The 23,499-nt window shown below is 33.5% G+C and overlaps 7 protein-coding genes across 13 annotated transcripts in view; 3 read left to right on the top strand and 4 right to left on the bottom strand.

The window, feature by feature from the left end:
• The first annotated feature begins 609 nt into the window (after nt 1-609).
• Nucleotides 610-5,468, top strand: l(3)L1231 (zf-C3Hc3H domain-containing lethal (3) L1231). 2 transcript variants are annotated; one of them, XM_076624058.1, is made up of 3 exons: nt 610-1,231; nt 1,763-3,235; nt 3,361-5,468. In XM_076624058.1, exons 2-3 carry the CDS (start codon nt 1,858-1,860, stop codon nt 3,525-3,527), a joined length of 1,545 nt encoding a protein of 514 aa, XP_076480173.1. In that variant the 5' UTR covers nt 610-1,231; nt 1,763-1,857; the 3' UTR covers nt 3,528-5,468. The 2 variants fall into 2 exon arrangements, with proteins under 2 accessions (XP_076480173.1, XP_033199645.2); XM_033343754.2 differs by having other exon boundaries at nt 1,721-3,235.
• On the bottom strand, nt 3,360-9,294 carry LOC117161969 (uncharacterized). 3 transcript variants are annotated; one of them, XM_076624060.1, is made up of 7 exons: nt 9,220-9,294; nt 7,970-8,100; nt 7,705-7,837; nt 7,123-7,630; nt 6,826-7,026; nt 6,523-6,761; nt 3,360-6,443 (listed from the first exon to the last, which is right to left on the bottom strand). In XM_076624060.1, exons 2-7 carry the CDS (start codon nt 8,023-8,025, stop codon nt 6,234-6,236), a joined length of 1,347 nt encoding a protein of 448 aa, XP_076480175.1. In that variant the 5' UTR covers nt 8,026-8,100; nt 9,220-9,294; the 3' UTR covers nt 3,360-6,233. The 3 variants fall into 3 exon arrangements, with proteins under 3 accessions (XP_076480175.1, XP_033199646.1, XP_076480174.1); XM_033343755.2 differs by lacking the exon at nt 9,220-9,294 and adding an exon at nt 8,467-8,606; XM_076624059.1 differs by lacking the exon at nt 9,220-9,294 and adding an exon at nt 8,467-8,548 and having other exon boundaries at nt 7,970-8,027.
• mRpL9 (mitochondrial ribosomal protein L9) lies at nt 8,410-9,411 on the bottom strand. Its single transcript, XM_033343758.2, has 2 exons — nt 9,275-9,411; nt 8,410-9,192 (listed from the first exon to the last, which is right to left on the bottom strand). The coding sequence occupies exons 1-2, from the start codon at nt 9,398-9,400 to the stop codon at nt 8,470-8,472; spliced, it is 849 nt and encodes a 282-aa protein (XP_033199649.1). The 5' UTR covers nt 9,401-9,411; the 3' UTR covers nt 8,410-8,469.
• Nucleotides 9,412-9,738: 327 nt separating this feature from the next.
• Nucleotides 9,739-11,284, top strand: HSPBAP1 (HSPB1 associated protein 1). 4 transcript variants are annotated; one of them, XM_076624062.1, is made up of 5 exons: nt 9,739-9,880; nt 10,076-10,167; nt 10,246-10,362; nt 10,440-10,806; nt 10,892-11,284. In XM_076624062.1, the coding sequence occupies exons 1-5, from the start codon at nt 9,872-9,874 to the stop codon at nt 11,225-11,227; spliced, it is 921 nt and encodes a 306-aa protein (XP_076480177.1). In that variant the 5' UTR covers nt 9,739-9,871; the 3' UTR covers nt 11,228-11,284. The 4 variants fall into 4 exon arrangements, with proteins under 4 accessions (XP_076480177.1, XP_033199648.1, XP_076480176.1 ...); XM_076624061.1 differs by having other exon boundaries at nt 9,781-9,984; XM_033343757.2 differs by having other exon boundaries at nt 10,076-10,362.
• Nucleotides 11,285-11,386: 102 nt separating this feature from the next.
• Arl2 (ADP ribosylation factor-like 2) lies at nt 11,387-12,431 on the top strand. Its single transcript, XM_033343759.2, has 2 exons — nt 11,387-11,569; nt 11,789-12,431. The coding sequence occupies exons 1-2, from the start codon at nt 11,505-11,507 to the stop codon at nt 12,276-12,278; spliced, it is 555 nt and encodes a 184-aa protein (XP_033199650.1). The 5' UTR covers nt 11,387-11,504; the 3' UTR covers nt 12,279-12,431.
• Nucleotides 12,432-12,443: 12 nt separating this feature from the next.
• LOC117161974 (uncharacterized) lies at nt 12,444-15,548 on the bottom strand. The gene is made up of 6 exons (XM_076624468.1): nt 15,489-15,548; nt 14,539-14,796; nt 14,017-14,439; nt 13,321-13,828; nt 12,772-13,185; nt 12,444-12,691 (listed from the first exon to the last, which is right to left on the bottom strand). The coding sequence occupies exons 1-6, from the start codon at nt 15,546-15,548 to the stop codon at nt 12,447-12,449; spliced, it is 1,908 nt and encodes a 635-aa protein (XP_076480583.1). The 3' UTR covers nt 12,444-12,446.
• Nucleotides 15,549-16,625: 1,077 nt separating this feature from the next.
• Nucleotides 16,626-23,499, bottom strand: part of Ser (protein serrate) — a 57,046-nt gene continuing 50,172 nt past the window's right edge. Inside the window, exons 4-6 of the mRNA XM_033343764.2 lie at nt 22,108-22,726; nt 20,828-21,468; nt 16,626-20,382 (exon numbers count right to left, since the gene is read on the bottom strand). Of these exons, the coding sequence (XP_033199655.1) occupies nt 18,665-20,382; nt 20,828-21,468; nt 22,108-22,726 (2,978 nt within the window). The 3' untranslated portion in view covers nt 16,626-18,664. The remainder of the gene's footprint in view (nt 20,383-20,827; nt 21,469-22,107; nt 22,727-23,499) is intronic.

Raw genomic sequence — 23,499 nt, 5'->3', positions numbered from 1 at the left:
ATTGTAAGAGGCTAAAATTTATTTAAAATCAACTATTTCAATATTTCTCGATACATTATATTAATCACTATCATTGTAATTTAATCAATTATATAATTTATTCTTTTAATATTAATATCAAGAAAGTTGAGTAAAATGATGTTACTAAATAATATAATGTAATATTCTACACATGCCATGTTATACATGCCATATTTTAAAATATTAACGAAAAGCTATACATTTATGTAAATCAAATATAATTACTCTGAATACAATGTAGTATTAAGGAAACTAGATCATAAATGGATGTTTTAAAATTGAAAAATGAAATATTATTATATTTGTCGTTTTATTCATACTATCCTGTTTTCTAAAAGAAAAAAAGTAGAAATAAAATTAGGTTTATTATATACATAAAAGAGTTAAAAGGTTATGTCAAAATGAATAACGAAGAACAATCTAAACATTTTCAATAGAAATAGCCGAAATCATGCAAAAATATGTTTTCGTAAATTATCATTTAAAATTAGTTAACACTTAAAATGGACATAAATTGTTTGTATATCAAATTCATAATGATAATACAGTGAATTCAAAGATTTTTCGCATGAGAAACTGTTCGTGTGTGCAGCGTCCGCCATTTTGCTTTCTTTATATCTGACATGTCTTTCTAATGTTATTATCGATGAATGCTAAAATTTGTGCGTGAATCTTTAATCTCGTTGGAGTGTATTTTGTACGAAAAAGGTCGGATTGCTTCTGATTGGGCAACAACCTCCATTACTGTTGGGAGTAATTTCCATTGTCCCAACCTCGGTTAAACTAAACGAAACGAGTTCATAAAGAGGGTTTCGTGATAGTATTTGTGAATAGTTTACCCTTGTTATAGGGTATAAATATGCTGCAAGATTCATCTTATGAGTTTTTCTGACTATATTACTGAAACTTGATTATAGTATTTTGCAAAGTGTCTTATTGCCTATATAAGGAGTGAACATAACCAAACAGTGTTGATATCCAACATCATGTACTCATGTCAACACTAGAAATAAAATGTTTATTAATATGGCTTTGAATTGTCAAAGTTTGTCAGAACTTTTAGGATTCACATTCAATGCTTTAATATTTCATGTAATGAAATTGTTTGAAAATGTATAGGGTATATTTAGTGCGAATTGCTATGCGAGGCAAGGATTGTTTTTATCCTGATCTAACCATGGACTAAGTTCACGCTTATTGTTTGAACCAGGTGACTTTAGTAATCATCTGATACATATATGTACAGGAATATGTGAATTTAAACTTATACTTATAGTGATATATAGCTTTAATTGATCTAGATATTATTGACTACTAAAGTATTATTTGCACTTTTAAAACATAAAATAAATTTTATTGTCATTTAACTATACAAGATTTTTTGTAAAATTCCACTATAAAATTTGATACTAAATAATAGGTAATCAGTTTTAATGTTTCTATCAAAGCATAACCCATGACAAAACTAAGTTTTGTACATATGCAGATATATATGTATATAAGTTGGGTGCGTATTAATATTATTGGCATATGTAGTGGATATGACTATTTTATAAGTTATTATACTTTGTACAAAATTTCATTTTGTTAGTTGTATTACCTTGATGCATATGTAAACATTAATGTGTAAAGCACATACAAAAACAATCAAACTGTGATATAATACAATAAAAATAATTTTTTATTTTTTTATTCTCAGTATTATGAATTCAGAAATATTTATGTATGGACTTGGATCTAGGCACATGGCTTGAACCAAGTTTTATCTAGATAGGAAGAAAGATTTAGAGGATTTGAGAATGCAGGTGGAACAAGATACAAGGAAAGCGGTAATCAATGAAGGTCCCTATATCCGAAAACTCAAACATGGACAATAAATTGAAGTTTTCGGATCGGTTGAAGGCTTTGCTGAAAACTGAGGCTCGTCAAGATGTCGATCCATATATTTTCAGTGAACCAGAGCCATTTGGTACAGCGACAGGAAGAAATGTTTCAATAGTGTCATCTAAAAATTCTAAAGTAATGCAAAATTGTAAAAATATTAAGACTAAAGAAAAATGTATGAAACAAAGAATAAGGATAACATCCGTACCAGATGCGGAATTCAAAGATGTACAAGACCGTGCTGTAGAATTAGATGCTGATTGTAGTGTTGGTGGTGGTGGCAGTGGTAGTGGTGATGGTGAACATATAGATTATAAATTTGCAAAAGCAATTCAACAGAAGCAGCGTCATATTGAAAATTTACAAAGACTAAAAAATAGAAAGCAAAGTCGGGACCATACACTATTGTATTATCCTAGAGCTGGGGATGAAATATCAGATAGTGATTCTAGTGGAGATGAAATGACAATTTATCAACGTTATTGGTTTTCTGGAGAAAGCACTTCAACATTGAATCGTTCTGCACGCCTTTCTCAATTGCGTTCCCAGCTAAGAAGAAGATTACTTCAGTTACATAAAGGTGGAACAGACTCAGAAATTTTGTTACGTGATAGAGCTAGATGTCTTTTAGAAGCTGCTTGCAAGGATCCTGCATCTACAGCAAGAGCTTTAAGTGGTTCTCCAAATACAAGTAAAGTGGTTGACGGGCCACTTCTAGTTGGTGGGCTTTGTGGAGCTGAAGGATGTCAACAGATATCTTTGCCCTGTACTCGCCATTGTTCTCGTCATATTATGTTGAATGGAGATCAACTTTTATTTGAACATTGCACTGCCAAATTTAGTGATAATACACAATGTTGTATTCCTGTGTTTGATGTTGCACATGAATTACCTCTTTGTCCAGAACATGCAAGGAAAAGAGATAATTATCATCGTAAAGCCCAAGAGTCTAAACCAAAGAAAGCTCGTAAAAAACCAACATCTCCTACAATTCCCAGGCCTAAACCAAAATCTAGGCCAAAGAAACGAAAACGGCCTCTTGCAAATAAACTTGAGATTAAAGATCCTACTCTAGTACATGAAGAGAGTCAATATTTGAATCAAATAAACTCTAGTGAAAATCAGACAAAAACTTTGAATAATTTGAATACTGTAGCACAAGGAACTTCAAATTCTGCTAACTTAAATTTAGGATTAGGACTTGGTCTTGGAGGAGGACTTAAAGATCTGGGAGATCATGAAGTGTTTCCTTCTTTGGATCCTGCAGAGCATGATTTTGGCAATGTGCTCAACAACTTACCTGCTGATGCTTTTAATGACCTCTTTATTGGTAATTATAATGATATTGTCCTTTTTGTATTGTGTGATATTAATTTATATAAATATGTTGTGTGAAATATATTTATTCTTATGAATTACTTTAATTTAAAAATAAAATAAGATTTATGTTTTCAGAAGGCAGAAATGGGGAATATGAACCATCAAGAGAAGAAGAAGAAGAATTGGAGCGAGCATTAGAGGCAGTGGATAAGGATGTACGGAATTTGGAAAGAATGGGGCAAACACATGGACTTTTAGAGCCAGCTTTATTGGCTCAACTTATGTCAGATATTGCTTCGTAGCCCCGCCTATTTTAGTAATGTAATAATTTGAAAACGAGTTCACGTGTGTTCCTTACAATATAGAAAAAAATACTGTTTGTGTATGTGCTGCTAAATGTAAGATTGTGTTATTGACTTTCGTTATGTAACTATAAAAATTCGAGATAATGGCAGGGATTGACATACAGAAAGTAACAAAAAATAGTTAACTATTACTAATTTAATATAAATTTCATTGGGTACAATTGTATCATATAGTTAGATTCCCATAAAAAGGAAGAAAAGAGATCATATTTCTTATAAATTCTATAAATTCCATCCTTGCTAAAAAAAGTAATCACGAAAAAATCGTAAAATCATCTTATTCTTTTATACATTTGCGAATTATTTTGAATACAATTTAAAAGTTCAGTTACAGTGTTGTAGCTATAATGGTATAGCAATAAATACTTTTTGCTTATGACAGATACAAAAGTCAAAAGAAAAAAGCAGTCCTACAAAGTAATTCTACTATATTTGAATTTTTCAGGGCACATAAATTTATTTTTACATACTGCTTTATTCACTATTAATGATTTTTATTTTGTTTTTAAGTACCCTGATATAGCTGCAAATAATAGTCATTAATATTTTGTAAAAATATAATCAAATGATTTTATATAACTTCTCTAAGTTGTATGAAGTTTCTATTTTAAACAGAGGTAAAGTCTTTTATTAAAAGTCAGTATATTATTCAGTTCATTGTATGTTTTGATATGAATATAACTTAGGTTTTGTTTAAACAGAAGTTAGAAGTTTTAACGGATTATTTTCTACTAAGAAACTTTATTTATAAAATAGAATTGCATGAACACATGACTGAACTTAAAAAAAACTACATATACATATAAATGGTCATATTCATTTTTTATCATCTGCCTGCTGTAACAATATATGCGAATAATCGCAAATAATCTTATTGATATATGCATAATCATCACTATCATCATTTTCTTCATTTTGTATTATAATCATATAGATAAATGTTCAGTAATAGATAACTGTAACATATAATTAAAGATTCAACTTAATAAGAAGTGCCGAAATAGTTTCATTTTTGATATCTTTAGTAATTGTAATATGATTCAATTTCTTTTGCAGCCTATAAGAAAAGATGACACGTGATATATTATTTTATTATTCAAAGTAAAAATATATAAAATTCAGATTAAAGAATTGTAAGAGGGCACAGATTCTGAGAAAAAAAACTAGATTCCTCTGGTTAATTATAAGGACAACTAAATCATTTACTGCCATTTAACATTTAAATGATTACAACGTAGCTGTAGTATTGACACTAGAGTTATCTACGTACATGTAATATTTTCAAATGTACACAATATATTTCAAATTATCATAATTTTAATACATATCGTAATCGAAATTAAAGAAAAAGAACTATGTTGAATCACTCTGTAGACTATAAATAAATGTCATTAGAGAGTAAAGCAGCAGAAAAAACAACTTACTTGTGACACTAGAATTGTACAGATTTTTGTGAGATCTAGTTTTTATTATCAAAGTTTCTGTGCCAAATGTACTAGTTAAGATATTAATTTTTGTACGTTACATGTGCGTGTCATTATTCATAAATAATAGGTCGCAAGGAAGTATATCTTGAATAATAAATGTTTTAAATGTAAACCAATGCAAATGGACAGTAATTTGCCACTTGTAAATGGACAAAAATACAATATAATTTACAATTTAACCCATATTGGGATTAAATTAATGTCGTATATATATTGTTATTATATATAATGGTAGTAAGTAGGTACAATAATTATTTATATAAGGACAATGCAAAATTTAATCTTAAAACAATGCATTGCTTCAAATGTACCTATATATGTATCTCCTTGTAAAATATCAGCATTAGTACGCATTATTAGGCATTACCAATTATAATAAGCATATTTTTTACATTGTCTTATTGTACTCAGTTTATCCACCCTTATCACATATCCTAAAAGCGTTATTTTCGAAATATGTGTCTATGTTTAATATCTTATGCGATAAAAATAATTATCAGTATTTTTCTTTCTAAATTTTTTCAATGCGCGTTACGAATAATTTTAAGTAGTTTTCCATATTTTGTATTAGTTATCAACAATTTTCTTTTTATATAATTAAAAATATAAATACTTTGTATTTCTTTATTCATTATTACTCAATCTTACAGAATAATATTAAATGTAAAGCAATTAAATTATTGCATGAAGTAAATTTTTTAGGAAACCAAATATAGACACATATTTTCAAATATTTAATTGTTACTAATTCATACTAACTTTAAGTAATTACACGAAAAATAAAACAGTCTTGAAATAGTAATCAACATTGATTTGTGTTCTATTTATTTTACTTTAGTTCAACAAACATACTCAACAAAAATTTGTTATTTGTTATTATTTGTTGTGTTATAACGATATATTTGTATATCTTTTAATTTGTATTTGTATATATTATATATATCATATGTTTAATTCAAATAATACAAATTTAAAAATTTTATTTATTTAAAAATATAACTAACATAAACTAAGAATTTGTAACATTTATATTTGCTCACATAATAGCATAGAAGAAGTTTATAAATTTTCAATTAAAACAGAATGTTATTGAAATTACGATAATTTATATTATGACACAAATATGCTTATAATTCCTAATTTATTTTCAAAAAAATTATTGATCTATCGTTGTTGCTATTGAGTATGTATCCGTTTCTTTATATCCTTGCCGTTTAATTTCTCTAATCAGCCACTTTTTCCTTGCTTTTTGACGCGCACTTTTGTAGCCTTTTGGTGAAATATTAATTGTTCTCGTTGAAAAGTCTTGTGTTAGGTCGGGTTTGGTTTGAAAAGACGGAAGTCTTTGTACTTTTATAGATATTTGCTATGATATTAAATGTAAAAAATATGACATTAATGTTTCATAACAAATGCATATATTCAGAACATTTTTAAAAACTCACTGTATCTTGCATTGTATCCTTAATACTTTTTCTTTTTTCATGTTTTCTTCTATCAGATAATTGAGTTCTGTCTTGTTCTTCGTTTTTTTCTTCTAGAGGCATTAGTAAGATATCATAATTAGTTCTATTTTCTCCTAAAATTCCTACTTTTATTCCCAGTTCGTGTAATTTATCTTCTTTAGCAACAAGTGCATATTTCAAATAAAGAATGCGTTCGTCATTTGAATTGTCCTCTATTCCTGTAAACCATAATGCATTATTTTGTTTCTTTTATAATGAAATATATAAAAGTATGTAATATACCTAAAGATAGAAGACGATAGTCAGAATCTGAGTATATCAATCCTTGTATTAAGGGTGAATTTCTTAATAATTTTCTTTTTACTTGTATTTTGTGACCTTGTAATACTTGGATATCATTAGGTAACATATCTTGAATGATATGACTTCGTCTTTCTGCTATATTATATGTTTCAGTTCTAAATAATCTGTGCAATTCCATTTCTACAACAAATATCCTATTTTTTGTTTGAATATAATTATATATTTATTATTGTATAGATAGTTTATGTTTTCTATTTTATTATAGTTTTCACTCACCAATCAAACTGAAATACTTGCGTTCTAAAGCTATCCAGACAATACGATGTGTCATACAGATTAATACCTCAAATATTCGTAAATCCTTTTCTCCTTGAGATTGTGTCACAGATGGAGCTCCTTTTTTTCCACCAGTCATATGATGATATTGTATAACATCATGACAACCTACTATTAAATCAGCATATTCTCTACCTAAGACACATCGAAGAATTTGCATTTCTTCTGCATATCTATATCTATAGCCCTGAGCCAAAGGATTTGGTGCTTTTTTCATAGTAGCTGTACGTTCTTTCATTAATTCTTCCCATGTTATCACATAATATTGGAAATAAAGTATTGCAGCTCTCAAAAAGCGATCCACAATTGATAAATAGAAGAAATTCACAAATTGAGGACTTATGTGACTGATTAATAAATACATTACAAGATCCTTTATATCTTGTAAAATAATAACATTTGGTTCATTTGGAGCTACCTTCCTTAAATAATATTTCCTAAATCTGAGCTAAAAACGATATATTTTTGAAATAAAGAAATTACAGATATTGTAATTAAATTCCTTTTCTTTTTATTATTTACCTTATCACGTTGACTTAAGGTTTCATGGAAATTTAAAATCAAGTATGAGTGCGGACAATATACCTTTGATACATGATTAGGATCAGATTGTAGTTTAGTCTTTTTGGTATGCTCATCCTCAGTCTTTTGTGTACTAATATTTAAATATAGAAAAAGATAATAAGTAAAATAGTTATTTCTTGTATTTTATTTATGAATAAATTATCTTTTGGGGTGTAATTTATACAAAAATATGAGGTATTTGAATTTCTAAAAACTTTATTACCTTAATAAAAGTAATCCATCAGAAATTTCATCCCATCCAAAATATCTTTCTTCCATTTCTAAATATCAATATAATAAATTAAAATGATACGTTTCATTCATAATAATGGAATTAGTAAGAAGTCAGGTTAACTAAAAGATAAATGAAGAGCAAATTAACACTCAATACTACATAAATTAATTATTGATTGCATATACATATATATATTTCATAAATAGAAATGTATGATAAAAAGGAGAATTACATCAATAAGGAAGATGTAAATATACATGTATGTATTGTGAGCAAAATAATTATCATCGAAAAAAAAATCATTTAATTTTTAATTCAAATTCGTAAGACTTAAAATATACGCGTATCTACACATATATATGTACAATGAAATTATTTAATTTTAATTGTATTTCACATATTAATAAAATATAGATGTAACAAATTAATTTTTTCGAACGAAATATTTTATTTATTACAATATTTATAATACAATTATTATTTACTTTTTATTTTTCTACACTTTCTTTATCAGCCAAGGGATGTTTTGGGAGGGAATTCAATATTGATTGATCTTCTGGGAAAATTGCTATGCTTGGTAGTAAGTAATATGGTACATCATATTCAATCTTTTTTTCTGAGTTAGAAGTATAATGATGTACTTTACATCTGACTTTAACTTCCTCAATATTATTAATTTTGACAATAACATAAAATTCTTTATTTTCAATGGATAAATCAGGTCCAGATATAGTCTTCTCTGGAAGAGTTATAGCGTATTCAGGTACAATGTATCCTTCATTACGAAAAGCTACTTTCACATGCCATTTTTCTATAGTCCATGGATTGTCCATGGACATTATTACTGGTAAATAACATTGAGATAATGTGCTTATTGTTTTTTCTACAAATTGAGAGCTATATTTAGATAATCTTCTCTGGACATCTACATCTTCGATTATATATTTTTTAAGATTTTCAGGAGTTGCATATACAGCCAATTTTGGTAATATCAGACTTTCATAAGCTTTTTGAGAAGATACTGATACCTTCTGACCTTTTTCACCAATGTTTTTTACACTCTCTAACAAAACTAAATCAATCTTTTTTTGTTTCCTCTGAGATGAATGCTCTATGAATTCATAAATGAAATGTTTATGTGTTAACCGTGGTTGTCTCTCATATTTTTTATGAAGCGGTGCTGAATGTTTTCTTTTTAAGATATATGTGTTCTAAAATAGAAAGCAATAATTGTTCACCTTTAAACGCTTAGTCTTGTATTAATTTTCTGCAAAATAGATAATAAAATATTACCCGGTTTTGTTGCACCAATATATTATTCTGACGAGAAAGAAATGTTGATTTTAAATAATTCAAGCACAGTTGCGTATACTTTAACATATTTACTTGTTTGTTAGGTACAACTAAAAAGCATGCCATAAAAGTTGATATTCAATTTTAAACTACCGTGACGTTTCTGTTAGGTTAGAATACGCCATGAAATAATTCCTTGATAACTGACCACGAATTGGAATTTGAGTAGTTAACAACGCATTATTGTACGTGCACATAACCTGTAATCATTGAAGCTAACCAGCTTTAACTTTTGTAAACAACTTCAAATTTATTATCTACAAGAGCTCTTTTGATTTTATTAATAAGATGTATCCTTATTTATAAAAACTTGGATAAAAACATAGATATAGGATATTTTTAACAACTTAAAAAATAAAGTTCAATTTAAGTTTTAAAATGGAACAGTTTCTAACGTGATCAAATTTTATATTTAAAAAAGAATAAGTTATAAATAATTATCAAATATGGATAAATTAAAGTCACCATCGGATAAGGTTTTATATCAAGCTATTATGGAAATGCAAGAGCCAGTAGTATTTCAACATATGTTACAAAATGAAAAAGGTGAATATTGTTGGAAATTATTAGAATGGAATTTATCTGAACTCGCTGAAAAATTCGGCGATATTAAATTACCGTTTCGACTTGGTTATAATGCTAGATCTATGGTAAATTATTATTATTTTAATTAATCTTTTTCTTTTATTTATGTTTGGACATTTTTGTGACAAGCTTTAAAAACTATTTTACATATTTCAGACTCCACAATGGGAAATAAATTGTTCAACAGTTTCAATCACACTATCATACTTTATTCAAAATATGAACCTCCACGAGGATCATGGACAATGGTATTACTTTGATTATAAGTATATGCAAGAGTGGTTTAAAGATAAACCAGAAATAATAAATTCAATAAATTGGAAAAGGTTTGATATTGATAAAACTGGTGATGATTCTACTCTTTGGATTGGAAGCAAAGGAGCTCATACAAATTGCCATCAGGATTCTTATGGTTGTAATTTAGTTGCTCAAATTCATGGAAGGTCAGTTATATATATGAAAATAAAAACAAAAATTTTAATATAAAAGTAAGACTGTTTGTGTTCAAATTATTTTTTAGCAAACAATGGTTACTGTTTCCTCCAAGTTCAAGTAATTTTCTCCAGCCAACAAGAATTCCTTATGAAGAATCTACAATATATAGTAAATACAACTTTTTCTGTCCTACTAAAGAAGATGAAATTAATATATTAAAGATACAAGACACAGCAAGATTAGTAACATTAGAACCAGGAGATGTATTATTTGTTCCTCCTGGTTGGTGGCACTATGTTGAGTCACTGGAATTAACTGTTAGTGTCAATATATGGCTACCCATAATAACAGATAATATATCAAGAGTGAAAGAAGCTATTGTTAAATTAATAGTGACCAGAATTGGGAAAGATGTTAATAATGTACCTAATGACACTGAATGTATAGATTTGGTAATGTATAATGAACGTTACATATCTGTAGTTTATATTGATATTAATTATAAATATTTAAGATTAAAATCAAATTATTTAACAGCTCAACATTGCTATTGGGGAATGTAAAACTATGACAAATGTAGAATCATCTTCTGAAAAGATAAAACGTAATATATGGACTGCTAAGGATTTAGTAACAGAATATCCAATTTATGTAAAACTGCTTCGTGAACTTAGTCATACAGAACTAAAAGAATTTCTGAAAATGAAGAGGGAGAGATTCCCTGAAGTCTATATTGAATCAGTGAAAGAAGATTCTAAACCACATATTGATATCCAAAATACTTATGCTTCTCAAGATTTGACTGAAAAAGTTGTTAATGCACTTTGTCATCCTGATGTTGTTAATAAAGTTTCAGAATTACTTTTATCATAATATGTTGTATAATTTATAATATATATTTTAATAAATTATTTGATATATTTGAGTAAATTATTTGTTAGTAGTTAATTTACTATTAATGTTAAATATATAAATGAATATATTGTATGTTATCGAACACATTTTATATTTAACAGATACATTCGGTATTGGATTTGACTTTGTTGCTTTCGATAGAGGTTAAAGTTGTCACGTTGAGTAGCTTTACATTTTCCGGGTACATATTATGTTTATAAAATAACGACCAGTGATATTTCTAATGTAATTAATAATGGGATTGTTAACAGTGCTTAAGAAACTGAAGCAAAAGGAGAAAGAAATGCGTATTTTAATGCTGTACGTATTTTTGCTTTTTTGTTTCAATATTTTTAGGTTATGATATTATTTACGTTGACATTATCCACTTTTTAAACAAGATTATACAATTATGTTAAATAATTTATTGTATATTTCTGTTTCTTTCTTCTTATATTCTAATGATTGTAGTTTTTCATATATATTTTAAATCTTTGTCTTTGTACACCTTTGTCGTACACTTTCTTTATATATTTACAGAGGTTTAGATAATGCTGGTAAAACAACAGTTTTAAAGAGACTTAATGGAGAACCAATTGATACAATATCACCAACTCTTGGTTTTAATATTAAAACTTTGGAACATCGTGGATACAAATTAAATATATGGGATGTGGGTGGACAAAAGTCATTACGGTCTTATTGGAGAAATTATTTTGAGTCTACAGATGGTCTTGTGTGGGTAATTGACAGTGCAGATAGAAGAAGATTGGAGGATTGTAAGACAGAATTATATAAACTTTTACAAGAGGAGAGATTAGAAGGTGCAAGTTTATTAATACTTGCGAATAAACAAGATTTGCCTGGAGCACTGTCTGCATTTGATATTGCAGAAATTTTGGAATTACCTAATATTAAAACCCATCATTGGCAAATATACAAATGTTCAGCAGTTACAGCAGAAAATCTTGTGGAAGGAATAAATTGGATTGTTGATGATATTTCTGCTAGGATATTTTACATAGATTGATATTAAGAAATGTATCAGATTTTAAAATCTATATCACTACTATTACAATTATTTGTAATTTTTTGTATTACACTTATTTCCTATTTGTTAAAAAGCATAAATGTAATATAATTATATTTTATTTAAATTAATAAAGTAGAGTATTGTAATAAACTGTAATATTCATTTTCATAGTCCATATTTGTTTTTAGTTTTTGTCTTTTCCTCTTTTTTCATATTTGCGTCTTTGATTTTTCTTTTTTTAGTAGGTTTTTCCAGTGGAAGTTTTGTGTTTGGAAAATGTTTCATGTAAACAGATTTTAATAATCCTTGATCGACGGTATGCTTTGCACCAGCAAATGCATGTATTAGTTCATTTACCAAAGATTGAGATAACTTCAGTTGGAATTTTTCGATCAGTTCTACAAATTTCCCTGTAACATTAATTTTATTTCAATAGAAGCAACTATTTGCTATGTAAACTAAAAAGCAAAGTATTTTTACTTTCCTATACCTCTTGAGATGGGATCATCAGAAAGTGATAATACAAAGTGACCAAAATTCCTGCGATGTCGTTTCTTCTTTGGTTTCATAGCCTCATAGTTGGCTCTTCTCAAAAATATTGCTTGTACATCTGGACCCTCGACTTTGTAATTACTAAGTATCCCTCCTAACTTAATATCGAGCCATGGTCTATTATTTCGAATTGTTTGAAGCTCCGGTAATATGTTTTTGTTCGCCCAAATATTCGTAAGATCCAGAATACGTAGTGAACTTTCGGGCGATTTTTCGGGCGTAACTGCTTTAACGAGATTAAGTGCACCTTCAGCTTTTATAGGGTTGTTACCTAAGTATAATTCCTCGAGTTCTTTATTCCTCGATAATCCTTTCGCTATGATCTCTATATCTTCATCATAAAATCGATTTCCTGAACGTAGTTGAAATATAATATTGATATTAGACATTAAATTGGTTTCTGAATATCGAGATTCACTGTTCTAATCTAGTAAAGGATTAAGAAATTTCTATATTAAAAGAAAAGTCTTTATGATTTCTACATTACCATTCAAATGTAACTTTTTCAATGGCGAAGAACGCATTAATAATCGACGAAGATATGGAACACATTCTTTCCCTAAAGCGTTCCAAGATAAATCAAGATTGATTAAAATTTCATTGTTATCGAATCCTTTGATCAGTTTCTTCCAAGTTTCCACGGTGTACAAAGAATTCCATGACAATTCTAAATGCTGTATTGTCTGTGAACAGGAGAGCAATCTTTGCAAAGCCTCCGAGCAAGATTCATCGAAATTATTGTCGTTGATTAAAAGAGTTTCGATGGTTTCGTTATTGCACATTGCCTGTGTAATATAGTCCAAACCTTCTTTACGAATATTACAATCCGAGAGATCTAATGTCTTCAGTGTCACATTCTCTGAAATTCCATCGTGAAATTTCGCGGCACCTTTTGGACCAATTTTGCATCCTGATAATACCAACGTGTGTATCATGTTGTTTTTCAGTAGCAATTCATTCAGATGATAACAGGCATCCTCTGATAACCAATTACCCTACGAGACAATTATTTCGGGCAAAAATATTAACATTCTTTTTCCTTTTTCCCAATTTTAATTAATTTTCGTTAAAAACATTTGTCGATCGAAATAATTCTAATAATTAAGAAATTGCTTTTAATGATATTAACGTTATTAACTGATATTTGTTAATCTATGTCAAAGGTTACGGATATTTATCTTACTGTAAGATTGACTGTATGAACGAAAGGATTTTTCATCAAGGCTTTGCAAAGAGGTCGAACGGCGCGGCAATCGATTCCGTAATATTGCAAATTGATTTTCTCAGATAGTAACATATCTTCCAAGGCCTGTATAGGTCTGATGCGAGATGCTTTTACCAAGTCGAAAAATTTCAGCACACCATCATCTGGATAAGACTCGATTTTACGTTCGTGAATAGTCCAGAACTCGGGTACTAAGCCAGGATCGTCAGGAATCGGAAACACCGTGTACAGATTTTGCAATTTCAGTTGGGAATCGCTGATATCTATATCTTTGAGGCAAGGATGGATTGAACTTTCTGCGGACGATTCGGCAGAAACAATGGATTCCCCGCTTTCCGGAGTGATCAGAGTTTCTTCTGACAGACCTCTCTCCCTTTTTATCTACATATTCAACGCCAATATTCCTTATATTTTTTTTGTGTATGAGAATGATCTTTTTTTTTTGTCGCGTTACGATTACCAAAATGGAATTACACCAACCATTTCTCGTAGTTTCCCTTTTTCCAGTTGGATCTCGGCTGCTTTCTTTTCGATCGTGGTCTCCCGAAATTGTGTCAACAAGTCTACAGAAATGTCTCTCTCTTCTAGTTCTTTCTCTTCCTCTTCTTCTTCCTCCTCCATTTCCTGTTTCTCTTCATCGTCCAGAAATTCCCATTCGTTCCCGTAATAGTCCAAATAATAATTCGATATTCCGGTAACATTTTCGAAATTTATATTTTCCTGAAACGTAAGTTTCTCCTGGCAAATGGAATTCGAAGATGGTAAGAAACATGTAGAATTACTGGAAACGCTTTGAGAGGTTCCATTTCCTTTGTCTTGTTTCAGTTGAACCTTTTAATTCGACTTCTTTTTGGTTTATTTTACTGATAGATTGATAAGAGACTAACTTCAAATTTTGATAACGTGAAGTTATCACGCGCAGACAATAAAATCGAATCCTTTCATTAAACAGATTACTTGTTACGCAAAAGAATTTATCAGTACTAACTAGTAATTTATGGCCTGTAAAATTTCGAAATAAACTAATATTAGTTCAACTGTGCAAGAGGATGCAGATCAGATAAAATGATTCACCACAGTTTTATTTATTTATTTATGTTTTATCTATATTACATTTTTATCCATATTTTATTTATTTATTTATTTACGTCTCATCCGTGACGACATTTATTCTCCTTGATCAGGTGGGATTTCTCGCATCAGGTGTCAGATATTCGCTCGCGGAGCGTTTACGTTAACTGTCTTGAACCGTAAACGGCATTCATAGGTGTTAAAACGCGTCATATTTCTCCCGATGGTATTACAGAGTCGATCTGTAACCTTGATTCTTGCGCTTTCTCAAGGTATCCCATTTACACAGTGACGGCGCTCTTGGACTTGGTGGTTCACACGAGCCTTATTCGACTAAGCAACCAGACTGACTCATTTACTGGGTATTCGTCAAGTGGTTCTTCTGGGCCATTGTATTGTAATTTTGGCAGATCGTTCATTCAGCAGTCACGCGGTTGTATACGCGGCTCGTGTACCGTGGTCAAGATCGCCACGATGGTCACCGATCCTCGTCTCGGCGTCTCACGAAATTGCCTACACGGGGCCCTTTGTTAATCTCAGACGCGCTTTCGATGATAATGAACACTGTATTATCCTCAATGAAACGATCTATTGAAATCCGTGGCCGGTTTGCCAGCAACGAGATCCGGATCCGACGACCATGTTTGTTCTCCGGCGATTAGTTTAGAGTAAGTGCCCGGAATGGCTCAAAAAATGATGCTCGACACGTGGAATATTTTATTCGTAGAAGCGAGGATGTAGAAATGAAACAAGAAGTTTAATATACTGTTTGATAAAACCTTGTATCGTTTTGTCTGTGATGCATAATACTACTAAAACAAGCGTCTTCAAGTTGGACCTTTGCTTTTCATATAGGAATTTTACAAGTAAGCAAACTGAACGTGTTGATTAATAGAAAGCGTAAACCAACGAGTAAAGTGTATACAGAAAGAAAATATACTAACGAAAGAAATTATAGGTAAAAATAGCAAGGAAAGTTGTAAGGATTCCAAACTTTCTATTTCAATTTTATCCTCGTAGTTCCCGAGCCTGTGTTACGATTATGACTTCCTCGACAAATTTACTACTTTATGGTTCGTACGAAACCTTCATCTATGCTTAAGAACCATCTAACCATATAATGTATGTCCCATGCAATTAGAAATAAATTCGATCGAACAGAAGAGAAAAACGGTCGAGTCTCTCCCTACTCCCTACGACTATACAAAGCGTAAAGTACACAAAGAAAGCCTTTTCCACGCCTTCAAGGAAACTTTCTTTTCTTCGTTCTTTAATGCGATCAAATGATTCGAAACCAAACACGTTGTTCTGTCCCGTTCTGCCTCTCGTCTTGTTGGCCTGTGGCGGTTGCTCCCGGAAGGCACGTCTACCTACGATTCTGCGTTCCCGGTGATTTGAATGCAACTTGCGCGAACATCGACTCTCACCACGTGAGAGAATTCGTTCGGCCAGTTGCGTTCGGGTATATAGAATAAACCAGTGAAAACCAGGCGGTGTTGTAAGGGTTGTACTTTTTATTGAAACTTGTTCATCATCATCATCATCATCATCATCATCATCATCATCACCATCATTATCGTTGTTTGTCATAGTCGCAGTCATCGTCATCGTCGTTGTCGCTACCTTAGACGAAAAAAAAAAGAAATGATTGCGGGACCGGAAGGAGCTTAATCTTATTTACACGCACTCATTCACGCTTCCTTCGCGCTTATCTAACACGGGACTGATCACAACGCGTGGATTATCCATTAGCTATCTAGATCAGGGACCAAGGACATTAGTTCTGTTAATCGGAAACAGAGAGAAGAATATCTACTAGATCGTTTTTCCGATCGATCTTACTATAAGCAGAATTTCGATTTAGGGGGAACTATTGTCCGTGATCTCTCAACAATTAATACAAGGCAATAAAATAAAAAATAATATAATATAATATAATATAATATAATATAATATAATATAATATAATATATATATATATTTATATATATATATTTTTTCATCGCTTTTATATATTTTGTATAATAATATAGCTTTCTTTATAAAATAAACTATCTGTTATAAAAATTTCTCCCGTTAGAACTTACGTACGCCTAATACGAATTTATGCGATCTCTTCGTCGATAAAAGTCTAGTAATACGCGCGTTCCGCGCGCCCGTTGTTGATCGTTCGTCGTCATACGTTTGGAACGATACTAAGAGAGAGAGAGAAAAGAAATAAAATTGCACATCTAACAGGGGAAAATAGGAGGGCATAGGTAAGGGAGATCCAAAAGAGGGACAAGAAAGTATCTGGATCTATGTACGTGGGTCTATTTACATCATACATCGCTCGGATCATGCGATCGTTACTGTGCTATGTCGCTTCTCGTCGATCGCAAAAGTTCTCCGCACACCTTACATACAGAAAAAGATACATCGTTTTATTAATTCGCTCAATTGTACATTCATGAATATTATTGATCAAATAATCAATTTTCATTTAATTAAAGCAATACCGTGTTGAAAATTTAGATGAAATTCTAAGAAGACCAATGTTAGGATTGAAAGCAAAATCGACGGCAGAAGTAAGTTTGAATTAATTAATCGATAAATTTAATTAACAAGCGAGCTTGGATCATGATTCGAAACACCGATTGATTCGTAATTTTTCCAAGAGGGTGTCACGGAGCTGGTTAAATCTTACGCACGATATTCTCTCTCGCACTCTTTCTCTCGTTCGCTCTATGAGTATCACAATAATATCGTCCGATGGAACGTCCGAAGCCTGCGTTGACGCAGATTAATTCGCCTACGTGCTATAGCTCTACGAAACCTACGGTGACTGCTCGCCGTCACTTGGCTATGTTCTTGATTTCGGATCGCGTGTGAATGCCTACGATTGTAACGCGGATACACGTCGATAATTACACCTTAAGGCTGGCCATAGGGACGACGGCGTTCAGAGGTGATACAGGCTTAGCAAAATTAATAAGTACGGGCTATGTACATATGTACAACGATAAAACAACTCGGCGTTGCTGATATATAATTGTAGACTGTCGATTATTGTCGTGGAATAGCGAGGGGTTCATTGGAGGAAGATAGAGAACGATGCTTCTTTCGCAATAAATCTTTAAAGTTCTGTTAAAAAATCATCTCTTATGTATAATCAGCAGAATCTTATTAAAAAGGAAATACAATCTCTTTCTCTAGCCTCCTACGTCGTTTTGTATTTCCCAGGAAGAAAAAATAATCTATAACGTAACATGTTTCTCGAAATCCTGATTTTAAAATACAATACACAATTTTTCACAATTTCATTTCCTAAAAGTGATTAATGATTCATGCTTTTAATAGGAGGCAACAATCATGCGATTCATTCTTAAGTCTGTTCGTTAAAATTACCCCCATTACAGTTCGATAATCATTTTTCACTTCGTTTTTTCATACAACGTCCTTTACAACCGCTTTTTTCATCTTTGTTTCTGTCATCTAATGATAGAAGATCTTTCCTTAGAAGTGGATATCTTCGAACATTTGCGACTCTATCATATTACACGTGAACCGTGAGTACTTGATGGGGTGCTGAAGTCTGGCTGGTGCCCGGTTGCTGATGAGAGGAATACGTCGGCTCCTGCAGTCTGGGTTTGCTGTATGGTTTATGGGGTCCTTCCTCGTACGTGAAACTGGCAGTATTATTTCTAGCTTCTGCGCTGGGAGGTTTATAAAGCGGTGGCAAGCGATGTCTACTGTCCTCAGAGACCATCTCCAAGCTTTCCTCTGTTGTACCCAAAGCACCCAGCGAAGTTCCAGACAGAGGTCTCACTACAGAGACTCTTGGTTCTCCTTGGTCCTGGTCTTTCAAGGGATTTGCGTATCTTCTCAGGTTTTCTTCGTTCTGAAGATTGTTCGACTTCTCATCCAAATCGCTACGATGCCGATGCAACGAAGTCTCGCTGCTAGTTGTTGCAGTTAAACTCGATCTCTGTCTGACCATTCTAAGATACCACAATCCACCAAATAGTGCCAGGACCAGAACAGTCGCCAGGGCTCCGCCAAGAACGGCCACGTAGCTTCCGGCGCTGCTGGAGTTCGCGGAACTCGGTTCACTGAGCAAGGCCGTCTCCACTTTGACCTCCAGAACAGAGGCCAGAGCGAGAGGCCTGCCCAGAGGTCTGCTGAGAGCTTCGCCTAGATCTCTAGCCGCATCTGAGGCTGCCTCAGAAAAGATAGTCACTTCCACTGTATCGTTATCTCCAGGTTTAAGATCACACAAAAGAACAATCGATTGTGGCCTTCTTGGGTCAGCCAGGAGCTTTCTCAGTCGTCTACAGAGGATCTCAACGGACGTTCCAGCAGCAAGAGTATCTCTTCTAAGCAAAATAGTGAGTCTAGAGCAGGTTGGACCTGGCGTAGCCTGTCCAGGCCAACAGGAAGGCGGCGCGGGCAGAGCAGGTGGTCCTACTCGTCTTCCGGTTTCCACGGGACGACATTCACCCCAGGCTGGGCACGATGGAGCCAGACAACTCTCGCTTGGACTAGGTACACAAACCTCGTGAGCTAGACACGATGTACCATTCAGACAGTTTCCAGGACCACACCAGATATTGCTGCACTGATTCTTCCCGTTTCTACACTCGCAGACGTTGCAGTCGTCGTCCCAACTGGCTACGGGACATCCTAGACCGCCCGCGGTACGGATTTCGCAGCGAACTCCTGTCCTTCCTGGCGAACAGATGCAGGAATAGCTCGCTATACCGTCTACGCACGTCGATCCGCCTGTGCAGGGATCGCTAGCGCATTCGTTCACGTTTATTCGACAGTCCGGACCAGTGAAACCTGGCGCGCATTCGCACCTAAACCAGTTGATTCCATCTACGCATTTGCCACCGTTTAAGCATGGCAAAGGTTGACAGTCGTCCACGTCTCGACGACAATTTGGTCCTTCGAAACCTTCGCGACAAACGCATCTGTAGTTGCCATCGGCGGTGTTCACGCAGGTCGCTCCGTTCTCGCAGGGATTACTCGCGCACGCAGGTGATGCTATGTGACAGGCAGCACCTTCCCATCCTGGAGGACAATGACAAGTGAATCCGTCGCCGCGATCTTGACAGGTTCCACCGTGGCGGCAAGTACCTGGTTCGCAGTGGCCGGCACGTAGGGTGCATGTTTTCCCTTTCCAACCACCTCTGCAGATGCAGGTGAAGTCCGCGACTCCGTCCACGCAAGTGCCATTGTTCCGACAGGGAGCTGTCATGCACTCGTCCACGTCTGGAAGACAATCGTGTTGGATTTTAGTTGGTAAATCGCTTATTTCTTTAATATTTTTTAATAAATTTTCAGTAACATAAATATGAGGTCGAATATTTGGAAAATTCATAGAATCGTACATAGAATACATAGATACAAATACAAATACAAATAGATAAAAATACATAGAATCGTAAAGATCGACAATTAATCGACACGAATATTAATAATTGTAATCATTAAACTATGAATGTCTATATAAATTTACATTTTCATAGACCGATAACGAATATATGTTATGTATAGTTTTTAATTTGTATATATATAATTCATTTTTGATATTTTATACATTGAACTCTTATCGATTCTCGATCATTTTTTCATATTTACATTTGTACTTTATTATAGTAATATAAAGACATTGTAACTTCGAACGAAGCCAAAAGAATTGAACATAATCACTGACCTTGGTCACACAGATCACCAGTCCATCCCTCCCTACAGATGCACTGGAACGAGTTAACCAGATCGACGCATGTTCCACCATTCAAGCAAGGACTTCCTCTGCAGTCGTTGATATTCTCGTGGCAATGCATCCCGGTGTAACCAGCATCGCAAATACACCTTCCGCCAGTACATTTGCCTCTGCCTCCACAAGGCGTACCTTCGCTACCACAGCCAGATTCTTCATCCATAACGCCAAATTGTGGATTGTGAGCTGCTGGCTCGGAGCAGTTTTTCCCCTGCCATTGTTCGGGACAGTGACAGTAGTAATCCGTTTGCGTGTTGAAGCAGGGTGCGGAATTTCTGCATGGATTCGGACTGCAGTGATCTCTGTCGATCTCGCATTGGAATCCGGTGAAACCGACTGGGCAAACGCACTCGTAAGAGTTCACCAGGTCTCTACATTCTCCGCCGTTTTGACAGGGTTTCGAGGCACACTCATCGATATCCACGTCGCAATCTTTGCCCGAATATCCTGCGGTGCAGCTGCAATGGTAGTCGTCGACCAGGTCGATGCATAGTGCCCCGTGTTGACATTGGCCGATGCAGTCGTTGATGTTCTTCGTGCAGTTCTTCCCTGTGAAACCACTCCTGCAGCGACATCTGAGATCAGATCAATAGGATTGAGTTAATGATCGAGAAAAATTAGTAATAAACTATAAATGTTAGTATTTTTCTTTCAAAGTTTACTGTTGGTGAGGAGAGTTATTTATGTGAATATTTGCAGAGGATTACACTATTGTGTTGGCTTGTACAGTTGTACTAATATTATTGGTGAAATTTTGCAAGTTAAATACATTTTGTCGCGTAACAGCAACAAGTTTAGTAATAAGACAAATGAACTTTTACGATAAGTTTTACAATTCAGAGGGTTTCCTTAGGCGATCAATAATATTGTCCATGTTTCGAACTTCGCAAGGAAAATATAGTTTGTCAATAAATATGGACAATACATGTTGATTCTTTTAGTTGAGAAGTTTGAAATATTAAGAGCAACTATAAGTTGTTTGATTAATCTATCTGACGTAAAATTGTGAAAGTTCGGAAGAAATGAAATTAGTCTAACTTTCGAGCATAAAATGTGAAAACTTCGATATTGCCCTGATATTAGATCAGGTATCTAATTCATGCGTTATTAAGTTTGTAACAATTCTAAAATTATCTGTACTAGAAACAGAACTTACGTCAACGTTCCAAGTTCTATATAAGAATCAAACAAAGTACAATAAAAATCATACTCACTTGTAGTCACCAGCAAGGTTCACGCAAGTCAGCGAATTTTTGCACGGAGACTCCTTCAGAGCACATTCGTCCACGTCGAACTGACAAAGAATACCTTGCCAGGCTGTTGGACAGTTGCACACAAATTCGTTCTTTCCATCGACGCAAGTGCCTCCATTTTGGCAAGGTTGAGACGCACATTCGTCGATATCCGTGCCGCAGTAAGGCCCGGAGAATCCAGGAGCACATTCACAGTGAGCGCTCTCCCCAAGTTCTCTGCAGGTCGCTCCATTGGCACAAGGATTGGAGGCGCACGGATTGTCGACTTTTTCGCAGGTTGGTCCTGAGAATCCTTCGGGACAGGTGCACTTGTACTGATCCGGCGCCGTATTTTCACACGTCCCACCGTTTTGACAGGGTTCGTGCGTGCCGCAATAATTGAGATCTTGGTCGCAGAGAATACCACCCCAGTTCGTGTCGCAGATACACTGCCAGCTGGAACCGTTGCAGTATCCGTGCTTGCAACCTGGATACGGGGTGCATTGGTCACAGAGTTCACCGCGCCATCCGTGTCGGCACTTGCACTCGCCGCTCACGTTGCAGTGGCCGTGCACGGGGTGGCAACCCTCCTTGCAGACGGCTGAAAAATAGTTTGAGCGATGGTTAGTTCGATATATTATTTAGTTTCCTTTTTATTACTATCAGAGTACGAATGTGTATGGAAATTTGTATTTTTGCGAGTATGACTAACAGAATGGAAATCTAGATAAATATTTGTCTCCTCTCTGAATATTATAACGAGTGGTTTATTTTGGACGTGCATCTTTGCATCCTTGCATTTCTTATAGATGCATAAAAATTCACAGGTTTAATTATCATAGCGGGTGGTGTACATGGTGGTTTCTGTAGCTTAGTCGCTTCTAGTGTGTAGATACCGTCGCAGATAAAAAATGATCTCACTAAATATCGTAGCCTGCTGATACAGCGAATAGTTGACTGTTCAAATATTTTAACCATCTTTGTGCAATATATATCTCGTAGTTTCTATATACATTTTCAGATTCGTTTCAATTCTTGCCAATATAATCACGATAGTTATGTTTCATTATTTCTAAGAAGATTTCGCAATGTTTCACATATCACACATAATGGCACCATAACTATACCAACTCTAATCTACCTCCACTTGTGTGCTGTTTAAAAATCCAACATTCCAGCTTCCTCAATTCCTTTATCAAGCTACTTACAATAAAAAACCATGTATCTCCTTATTACAATCCACGAATATAGTATCGCGAAGCTATTTTATTTCCATCCATCCGTTTCCCCGGTTCTTTCGAGCGTCGCATACCGGGATTTCAATAACGTAGAAAAAGAAGAGCCACCGGCAGCCATAATTCAAGGGACTTTCCA

Source organism: Bombus vancouverensis, chromosome 14, assembly GCF_051014615.1.
Source record: "Bombus vancouverensis nearcticus chromosome 14, iyBomVanc1_principal, whole genome shotgun sequence".
Lineage (NCBI taxonomy): Eukaryota > Metazoa > Arthropoda > Insecta > Hymenoptera > Apidae > Bombus > Bombus vancouverensis.
Note: the sequence above shows the minus strand (reverse complement) of the source record. Positions and strands in the feature narration are given on the sequence as shown.